Source organism: Mastigoproctus giganteus, chromosome 10, assembly GCF_048544385.1.
Source record: "Mastigoproctus giganteus isolate SK-2022 chromosome 10, ASM4854438v1, whole genome shotgun sequence".
Classification (NCBI taxonomy): Eukaryota; Metazoa; Arthropoda; class Arachnida; order Uropygi; family Thelyphonidae; genus Mastigoproctus; species Mastigoproctus giganteus.
This window is the reverse complement of record NC_143584.1, coordinates 188,774,064-188,785,090: the sequence shown is the minus strand read 5'-3', so window position 1 is coordinate 188,785,090 and position 11,027 is coordinate 188,774,064. Positions and strand designations below refer to the sequence as shown.

The following is an 11,027-nucleotide window of genomic DNA, read 5'->3' as shown; positions in this document are numbered from 1 at the left end:
TAAGGGATTTTGTGTGTAAAACATTTATACCATAAATAAATTACAGGTGTGTGTGTGTGTGTGTGTGTGTGTGTGTGCGCGCGCGCACACCTGTAATTTATTTTTGAATTATACTACTCAAAAGGTCAATAACCAATGTAATATATCAAGTTAAACTAATAACTTTTGCACTCTTTTGAGTTTAGGGCACTTTAATTTCACAAGAAGTAATAAGATATCCATTCTATATTTGGCTTTGCTAACTTTTTCTTTATTTCATTAAGAAATAACTATACACCTTAAAAGGTAGAGGTTTATCTATAGATAAAGAAACAAATAATGAATTTCATTCATTCACTGACCACAGTTCTGGAGAAAAGTTCAAAATTAAAATGAAATCTCATAGACACATGCTTTGGTTCAGATTTCAGTTACTGTACATTTCAATTTTGCTGTTGTTTTCGATCCAAGCAACAGAATAATAAATAGAATGGAATGTATCCACTTAAAAACCAAATTACACTATACAATATAGTGTGCTATTTGATCAACTCCAGAGAGTTAAATTAAAAATCAAATGAACAGTTTAAATAACACATTTTGGAGAGAATTCCATGTATTTTCTTTTCACTAAGCATTAAAAGTTCAATGGTCTATCCCATTCACTATCAGGTAACGCCTTCTGATTTCATCCCTCAGATTTTCTCTTGGAATTTCAAACTGAAACAAACAAAAAAAAAAATATATATATATATATATATATATATATATATATACATAAAATAAACAATGTATCATTAAATATTAAATTAATGGGAGAATGATGTGGAAAAAATTGTAGATAATACCCAACACTGTTTCTTTTCCTAACTTTAGAATAACAATCATATAAGCTTTCATTTGTGGTATTTGAAACTGCCTAACTTTCTTAATATTGCATAGAATTTTAATTTTAGACATAGGCAAAAAGACTAGGGCTTATCTGAATCTATTTCATTGGTATATAAGTTAGAAACTTTGAAGGCAGACTAGGTAATCAAAATTAAAATTTGACTTCTGAGTTGTTTGTAAAAATGAAATATCCTTTATACAGAAGCTAAACCTGTACAAGTTTTTAAATAAAAAGAGACACTATACCAATGGCAAACAAAATAAAACAAAATTAATTTATTGATTATAAAAGTAAAAAGTCCTCTACCTAGTCCTCTTATGTTTCAGACAATGCAGTAATCTACCTTCCAGCAAAAAGGAAGGCTGAAAACTTACCATATTTTGCAAATTTAAGTCACCACAAAAATCAAGTTGCTCCAGTGGTGTCAACAGGAAGAAATGCAGAAAGAAAAACATCAGTGGAATAAGGGAGTAAAAAAGGTAAAATAAAAAGAGTCACAGTCCATAAGAACAAGCAGAGAATGTCATCAGGATCTGCAGACTTCTTGGCATCAAGATTGTTCAGAATTGCTCTACTGCAGTGTTTCTCAAACTTTTTTAGTCACTGAACACTTTTCATCTCACAATATATTTACGGAACACTTATGAAACACAAATTTAGTGGAAGCTAAAGAACCATTTGCAAATATTTTATTACATATGACGCACTGTGCATCAGGAGCATCTTTATTTCCAACGCATTTGAAGCTGAAATTCAAACAACTGTCATTATACTTTTGTTTTGGCCTTTTATTAGTTGGTTCCTGTTTTTTCACTTTGGATTTTTGGGGAACAAAAAACTGTGATTGTTCATCCTCACTTTGAAGTGTGACAATATTGTGTTTGTTTTCATCGAGCACAGTTGCAACACTAGAAGTACTTGCTTCTCGTTTTAAAGTTCCCTTTTTCAACCACAAATCCATGGTAATTTATTTTAATAATAATATTTCGAAATACTGATAATTATCAAAAAAAAAAATTTATACAAGGAAGTGAGTTTAGTTATGATATCGGTTCGCTTCCACCTCTCCTTCAACCTGTGTACTCCAGGCTAAATCGCATACAAATAGCATATTAGACCACTACACTATTTTTCATAGATGGTATTACCTCTGTATACCTTTGCATACTTTTCTATGCAAAGCCCACTAAAATAGTGTTTCATGGTCTATTTGATTATTAGTCTATGCCAGTATTAATAACTGAAAAAAAATAATATTAAAAATTATAATGATACAAAAATGGTGTATGCTACAAATATGCAAAATTTATTTTTTTTATTTTTTTAATTATTAATTATGAATTTTTGCAGAACACTTGTTCACATCTCATGGAACACAGTTTGGGAAATGCTGCTCTACTATATTCTGCCCAAAGACAAACAGAAGCATTTAGCCCCTGGTAACCTGTCATGATGAGAATAAAGATTAAATAGAATGTCTGGTATAGTAGGAGGAGATTTATTAAGTTCATCAATGTAAGAGTTAGAGGAAAAGTATAATGCCAGTCAGTGTCAAAATCATCTTTACGTTCTGAAGAAGATGAAATAGAACCATCAAGATGTAACGGAGGTGGAAGTATTAGATGAACAGAAGTTGTAGTCAATAACTTTAGCTCAACCACCATTTGTAGAAAAAGCAAGTTTTCTACTCTTAGCCTGTTTGGAATGATTAATAACTATTTTACAATTGTATCTGGCTTTAATTTAGGCAGAAAATGAAGCTGAAGATTTGGATGCAAGCCAGTTGAGTTATGCTACATTCAAATGTAAAACAGCCTTATCAAATTTTTTTCTGAAAACCAAGAATAGGGAGAGATTTTAAGGTGCAATGTAGAATAAAGGATTTCATCCCTTATGAGAATAATTTCACTGTCATAATCTAAGTAAACATTGGGATCAGAAGAGTGAAAACAATAATCCAACAAAGGAAATGAATAAAAAATTTGCAATTATCCTATTTCAAATTCTTTTAATGCCAAGCAATATGAGGCTGAGAATATCCATGAGAGGAAGATGCCCCATTGGAGAAGACACTATTACCAAGCTGTGATCTGAGATGACTAGAGGACCCACTAATACTGACCACGTACTCTGAAAGGTTTTTGTGAGGAAAAAGATCAAGAATGTTGGGTAATTGGTAAGGATCGTCTGGTATCCTGGCAGATAAATGAACAAGCCAAGTGAGATTATTAATAATTGAAAAAACCTCAGCATCTCGACCAGCTGGGGCTGTGTAACTAGAAAACTAAAGCCAGATGGAGTTGTGAACATTAAAATCAGTAAGGTCAATTACTTAATTGTAAGGATGGTTACTCTGGAGAAAGTCAAGTTTCAATGAAATGGGGGGGGAGTTCCAAGTGATTAGTGGAATTGGGAGAATGACAGAGACAATAGATGAATTTGACAGAATGGGATAAGGAAATTTTAAGCCAGAGGAGATCAAAAATAGGAGATCTACAGCAAGGAATATCGGAGGTGATATATGCACACATACCACCTTTGAAGTGAAAGGAATCATAGAGTGAATAACTGGGGAAACTGAGATGATTAGAAGCAATAATTAGGATTCTGTCAGAAAAAATAAGTGGGGCTTGGCAGACTGTAGGTGAAAATGGACATTATGGACATTATTGAGATTGTAACTAAGACTATGCATACTTGTGAAATGAATGAATAAGATTTTTGGAGGTTTAGATCTTTTCACAGATAAGTTTAATTATTATTCTATTAGTTTAATTATTCATGATTCATTCAGTAGATAAAGTAAAGGGGAGGAACACATGAATTAATGAACTTTTTGAATATGGCATACATACAGCAAAAACGTACCCAGTTCCTTGACATAATGTGGCCTTGACAAGCTCCCCTCTCTCCCATATACACTACTCAGACTCCCTCCAGTCACTACCTGGCAGAGTAAAGGCAGTCAGATTATACACTAGCTGATCATGATGACCTTCTGAGAGTTACCAATAGGTTCAGTGTGGTGGACTATCTAGAAGCCACCCTGCGAAAACTATTTTACAGTTGTACCCTTGAAATGTAAGGAATGCTGGATCTCACCAGGATGCCCATCATAACTTCAAAATATATCACTTTATATTGTATGATGGAAAAGGTGAGATTGCCAGAGCTTTGCCCTAGAAACAAAACATGGGTTTCACCACTTCATGCTTCCAAATACTGAGTTGTCGATCCTAGTACTGCCTGGTGATACAGAGAGGCAGCATCCCTCTGTGCTGTTGGTGCCACACATCCACTCCTCCTTACTTTGAGTCACACCTGGTGGTGACGCCTTCAGTATGTGCAGTGTTTCAGGACTCGAACAATGGGGGGGAGTATATCCAGGATTACTAAGTCCTGCCATTGTGAAGGTGCAAGTAGAGGATTTAGTTGTCACAGAATCACCAGTTTTCACAAAAATTTGGTCCACCTGACTCAAAGCCACACCTGCATATCAGGTATGGCTTTGTGTTTCTATCAGCATTTTAGACTCCCAGGTAGCAAGCCCTAGTCTGGAAGAATGTCTGTGATAAGCCTTAGGGACCAGGGTTAGTTCACATGTGGGCAGAAATGCTTTATTCTTTCTTTTAACTCTTCCAGTGATGAGTTTTCTGCATGTTGGTGGATCCTTTGCAGTGAATTTAAATACAGCAGCTCAGCAAGGTGATTTTTCTATTTTCATGCTGCCACCTATTATATTGTGTCTACAATTAGCTGGAAACACAAATAAGATATAGCAGTATGTGCTATAAAAATTAAGATCGTTCATGCAAGAAACCAAAATATTGTTTGTAGTGCCCTGGAAAACATAACTACATACACTTTCCAGTTCCCACATATGGAAAACCTAGATCTATTACACACTGCTGTGAAGGTTAATATACCCTGCGTTTTCGGGTCCATGGGAAGCCTCACCCAGAGTAACTTGATTACAAACTACTTTATACATTCCATACTGAGCAGAGTCTCTTCATAATCTGTAAATATGTCAAGAAGTCTTTTCCAATAACAATTTCATCAGTTCTTTGGTTGCCTACTCCAGTTTCACAAATGCTTCATTTTGCATTTAGTAAGTGGATACCTCATGAATTTCAGCTGCCCAGTTTAATCCCTATTAGAAAATGAAAACTCTTCCCTTTACTTGATAACTGCAATTTCCTTGTATAAATCCTATATCAGAATTTTTAATGGTAGCTGGATCTTTAGTAATGACCAGGTGAAGAACGTTGATCCACTTGATGGCATCCCTAACAAGTTGATATAGAAAGCAATAGTCTATATGACCCAATAACTGACTGCCATTAGGTAAGTGTTCTACACAAAATTCACCATGTCCAGATAATTCAAGTCTCCCATAATAAGATATTCAAATTTGCCTGCCTGCCTGCTCCAGTTTCACAAATGCTGAGCAAACTCAATTTGTTAAATGCATAGCCCACTCCTACTGTTTTGCTGTTCCACTCTTTATGTTACACCACACCAATTCAACATTATTCTGATGTTTGCGATCAAACAGATATCCTCTTCTTGAATCTATGTGATTTCTGATTAAAAGCATAACCCACTTCTCCTTCTGTCACTGTCTTTCCTGTACACTGTACTTACTACACTTATTCTGGACCTAGCTTGTCAGAACAGCACTACATTCCATGATGTCAATCAAGCATTTGATGTAAGAGAGTTCACGGTGGTTCCTTTTTTTTTACTGGAAATATATAAACCAGAACTGCTTAAACAAATATACATCGTATGCAGAAATTTAGCACTGGGGTGCTTTGGAAAAGTGACTGACTGAATGATCTGTATTGTAAAACCAGAAATGAGTCAGCAGTGTGCCATAAATGCAGGTCAGGTTGCGATTAATGCATTTTTCAAAATTTATTAATTATTTTTAATAATCTAATACACAAAAATAATTATTTTTGTGCATTAACAACATTATAGTTTTATTTTTTTATGATTTTAACGTGCATAAATTTTATTCTTATTTTGCCTGTACTTGTGAAGTAAAAATTGTGGATCAATATAAGCTGAATACAAGCTGAGGACTGCCTGTATTTCACAATAAATAAAAATATATATAAAACATGATACCTGACATCCAATGGCAGTAACATTTTGAAAACGTCTCTATTTATCATACTGGCTTGATGCAAAGTGATGACAGTCACTGTTCTCTTTGTTGCACCATTCTATGTTTATTTTATTTTTCAATGCACAAAGTTTGACTGGCTGTACACACACACGTGCGCACACCAGAACACAACTTGTTTGTATTTTCATACAGGTAATTGAGTGTACAATATTTACAGCAAAACTAAATATATTTGTTACTATTTTTTAAATTTTAAAATGCCACTGTAAAATTCGAAGAGATTTGTGTTTTCTGCTACTATTTGTAAAACGTGCTAAGTTTTTCTAAGTTTTGCTAACATGGATTTTCATCTAATGACAAGCTAATGACATGGATTTTCATAACTTAGCACATTTCAAATTAATAGCAAACAGAACAGATACTCACTTCTTCCCTGCTTTCCACATTACGAAGTTTTACAACTCCTCTCTGTAGCTCAGATTCTCCAATTATTATTGCCCATGGAATGCTATGTTCTTCACAATACTGAAGTTGAGATAAAAGTTTTGGATTCAGTTTATAGGACTGCTCTGCCTACAAAAAATAAACACAGCTAATATGTAAAACTGTCCTAAACAGAACTAGGACAAATGCAAGATTAAGTAAACAGGCAAAAACAAACAGCTAATTATTTTACAGATATAAAAATGCATTACAGGCACTCGCAATACTCGACTTATGGAAATCTGACTTTATGTAAATTTTTGCCAGCTGGTACAAATTTAAAAAAATTGTGGAAACATATTCTGCATCCCTTAGGAATAAATGGAGGTATCGTGAAAATATCGCAATGTGATCCCAATAACACATTTTTTTTTTTGGTAATTCCTTCCAAGACCTCGGAAGTTGAAATTTTCGCTATATAACTAATCTCTATATATCTCTCTAAAAGGTAATTTTTATAATGGAATTGCACTACCCTTTCATTGTTATCATATGATGCTGTTATAAGAATCAATTTTGAATGCCTCTGTGAAATTTTTCTAAAACATATTTCTGGAAAAACAATAAAAACAATTTGTACTTTCTGGTTTATTGGGCTTTTCTGTTAGTGTAAGCTATTACAAACAGGTAGTAAACTCAATCTTATTGCATTTGCAATAATACCAATAACTGGAATTCTGTGGGTTTTTTCATTACAGAATTATAGTGAAACTAGTTGTACCCAGCATAACAAATGCCATCTTTCTGATTATGGCATAAATAGTTTAATCTAGATCCTTTAGTCTTCACTATTGTTGTTTAGTGGTGATATAATTCTACAGCAGTGGGATATATGCATATGTCTCTATTTGCAGGTGGTTCCCAGTCTTCAACAGATATTGCAGCAACCTCCGTTTTGGATGAAGGTGCATTCATCGTCTCTTAACCATTTCATCCAATTGTTGCATTACTTCAGCCATACACCCTTGGTTTGATTGTTTTTCAAGCTGTTTGTTGCTTCAGCAGAATCAAAAATATAAAGTTTTCCATATCCTGGCTTATTTGCCTCGTTTAGATATAGCGATGAGACCAAATGTATTCTAAAACAGTATGGCTCATTTCCAGGTGGTGATTTAATCTCTGCGCCCATTGATGTGAATGCCATTGCTGAATTGTACTCTCGTATATGTTCTCTGTAGTTATGTACGCAGCTCTCATAATAGAGTAGGTGTCTCAGACAGTGGGTCAAATGAAACCTTTCCATCATGACAGCATTTAGTGTATTTATTCGTTATGTTTAACTTGTGTCCCCAATATCTTGCATTGCAATACTCACAGTTGTAACACATATTTCCTGTGTCATACTATTCCACATTAATTACAGCTTGTTGATTATTTGCATCTGGTACTTCTATTTGATTAGTCCTATGTAGTCTTTTCATTTCCAATCTTGCTTCTCTTTCTTCAACGTTTTCTGTCCATCTTTGTATTTGTAGAGTCTCGTTTTGGTCTCAGTCTATTAGATCTCTCCTCTAATGTTTCATTAGCATTTCTTCTACATTTTCTTAAAATTCTGCCATTTTTACACTTCTTAAAACTTAGAATGGTTTATAATATTATAAAATTGAAGACAGATAAAATAAACAGTCAAACTAAACATACATTGATAGCTTTCAGGCATAGGTTGCCTTTCTTGTCGAAAAGCATTAGTACAAAAATTAATAAAGAATGCTCGATATGGTAGTCATGCGAGGTGAACGGGTGCTGGCAACAATTAGCAGTTGGAAAATTTGAGCAGCACACCTAAGTGTTTTATACACACACACACACATATATATATATAGATGAGTTCCCTTCACTGAAATCTTCAATCATATAAAAAAAGAAATAAATTTTCAGAATCTTCTCTTCATACCTATTTACTTATTACAATGGTGAAAGGAAAGGGGCCATCGGAATATGCAAGTGCTGGCAGTGCTAGGAAACGAAAAAAAATTGATTTAGAAATGAAGATAATTAAGAAGTATGAAGTAGGACAAAGTTTGTCATCTATTGCATGGAATTAAGTCTCATTGTTTCAACAGTGAATACTATTTTAAAGGACAGTGCACATATAAAAGAACATGTTAAAGGATCAAAGCATTTAAGATCAACAGTGATCAAAAAACAGGGTTCAGGTGCTATATCAAAGATGGAAAAGCTATTAATAATATATATGGAAAATCATATTCAGAAGCAAGTGCCCCTGAGTCCAATGGCCATTCAAGCAAAAGCAGCCCAAAGTATTTATGAAGATATTAAGGATAAGTAAGGCGAACCCCAAGTCAAGTTCGTGGCAAGCAACAGGTGGTTTAATAGATTCAAGCATTGTGCTGGTTTCTAAAACATTAAAGTAGGCGGTGAAGTCGCCAATGCCAATTCTGCAGGTGCAGAGAAATTTTGTGATGGGTTGGGAAAAAACCCTTCTAAATCTCCACACCCCTAGCTTGCGCAGCGCCATACTTATCAGCTGGAGAGTTAATTCTGGCAACAATGCTCGAAAGGTAAAACTTACTGACGTTATGCCTGTCTCCTCTCTCTTTTTGTAATTTTGTACATTTTTGTAATTTTCCTACACATGAGATAAAAAAATTGAATAAATAATTCTATTTACATGTTCGAACATTTATTTTTTGCTTCAATCAAATTGAGCTAAATGCTTATGCAGCGAGTGCTGCATAAGCATTTAGAGAAATTCCGACCTGCGTAAAATTTGACTTACATAGAGTTCTGTGAATCACAACCCTTATGTAAGTTGGGGAGTGGCTGTACTTTATATGATAAAATATCACTATTAGTAGATTGTCATTACACTCAAATTAACAGTGGAAAAGTATGTAAATGCTGAATAAAGGCAGTAGAAACTGGTGAAATTTTTGATGTGGTATTGTGTGTATATGGAGGTTATTACAATGGATTTGTACTGTTTTGTTAGTCCAAATCAAGAAAAGCTGAACTACAGCTAGTAAACTGACCTGAAAAACAATGTACAGGTCCATCCTGCTGATGAAGAGGGAAAAAAGGAGTAGTGATTTCACCCTATACAGAACTAATGCAAGCTTTTAAAATAACAGGGATACATCAGTCGTTTGTTTGTTATTTGGTTTTTAGGAGCATTAGCAACTAAGGCCATATTGCTCCGGGGATATGTGGTGGCGATTCCCTGACCTTTCCACATCCTCCATATTTGGTGGTCATGGGCTTGAACCCCGGTCTAATCAAGAAGCGTGTGCTACACACTGCTGCTCCTGCCCACCTGGCTACAGAGGCGCCAATACATCAGTCAAGGACATGGCTGTGTTTGATACATACATGCACAACAAAATGAAAACCCTACAGCTGCACTTCAAGTGGTATCCAGGCAGCTTCCTAAGTGAATTATTTTGTAAGTGAATCAACTTTATAGGTGAATTCTATATAACTACAATAATGTTAAATAACGTTGGAAAATATTAAATCATTAATTAATCATCTCTGAATGAAATCAGTACTCCTAGACATGGTAAATATCTAGTTTGTATCACAAATATTTGTGATATAAACTGGCTAAATTATTTATACTTATTGCTTAATGAAATTTCTTAACAGAAATTATGGTTATTTATCATGTGCATACCTTCATTACTACTGCTTGGCTGCAAATGTTTATACAATCACTCGAATTGTAAGTGTTCCTGCAATTGCAAATGCACTTGACACGTATAAGCATTGCATTCATCACTGTTTATTGGTTGGAAGTTATGTGGCAAACAGAAGAGAAAGAGATAAAGATAAACCAAAGAGATCTGGCCATACTCTATCTATATAAAGGGAATTTTATTAGTAATTCTGTAGCAAGTTACAATAATTTTTATGGAAATTATTACCCTGGATATTCTTCTTAATGTAGAGGAATGGTGAATAGCTAATTTGTCAATTCACTATGGTGTTTTAAGTAAATAATCACTGAAATGGACTGTTAATAATAGGAGTGCTCACCACTTGGGAAGTTTGCAACCTTTTAAGTGAGAAACTACATGTCCTTTCAGTGGAAACATTTTATCTATGAGTATGCTTATTCCAATTATTTACCTAGTAGATTCACAATTTGGAAAAAAACTCTGTACAATTCTCTGCAGCAAAGGGTTAAATTCAGAAATTGGCTCTTCAGCTTTCCTGCAATAAATCAAAGCTGTACCGTCCAAAAAAAGAATGTTTTATAAACTCTGTTGCTAGGAAATATAATCATAACTATCATCATGGTTCTCCAGTATTCATGTAGATTAGAGTGTAAGAATGAATATACAAAAATTTAATAACATTAATCTATATGTTTATACGGAAGCTGGTTTCTTGAGATGGCCATTGTGAACGATAGGCCTAACTGATCGGGCTGAAAGTGATCTCAAATTGAAGATATTTCTTCCTAGGTGTGCAGAAAAATGAGAAAATATAAAAATTCCGAATAGTTTTATTTTACAGAACGGCGCCAGTTTTGTTTACTAGTGCTGCCTACCTCAGTCCTGCTATGCTACTCTG

The 11,027-nt window shown here is 34.3% G+C and overlaps 1 protein-coding gene across 1 annotated transcript in view; it reads right to left on the bottom strand.

Moving 5' to 3' along the window:
* Window positions 1-427: 427 nt before the first annotated feature.
* LOC150079659 (histidine--tRNA ligase, cytoplasmic-like) overlaps window positions 428-11,027 on the bottom strand; it is a 90,811-nt gene continuing 80,211 nt past the window's right edge. Inside the window, exons 12-13 of the mRNA XM_090383528.1 lie at window positions 6,435-6,581; window positions 428-699 (exon numbers count right to left, since the gene is read on the bottom strand). Of these exons, the coding sequence (XP_090239654.1) occupies window positions 625-699; window positions 6,435-6,581 (222 nt within the window). The 3' untranslated portion in view covers window positions 428-624. The remainder of the gene's footprint in view (window positions 700-6,434; window positions 6,582-11,027) is intronic.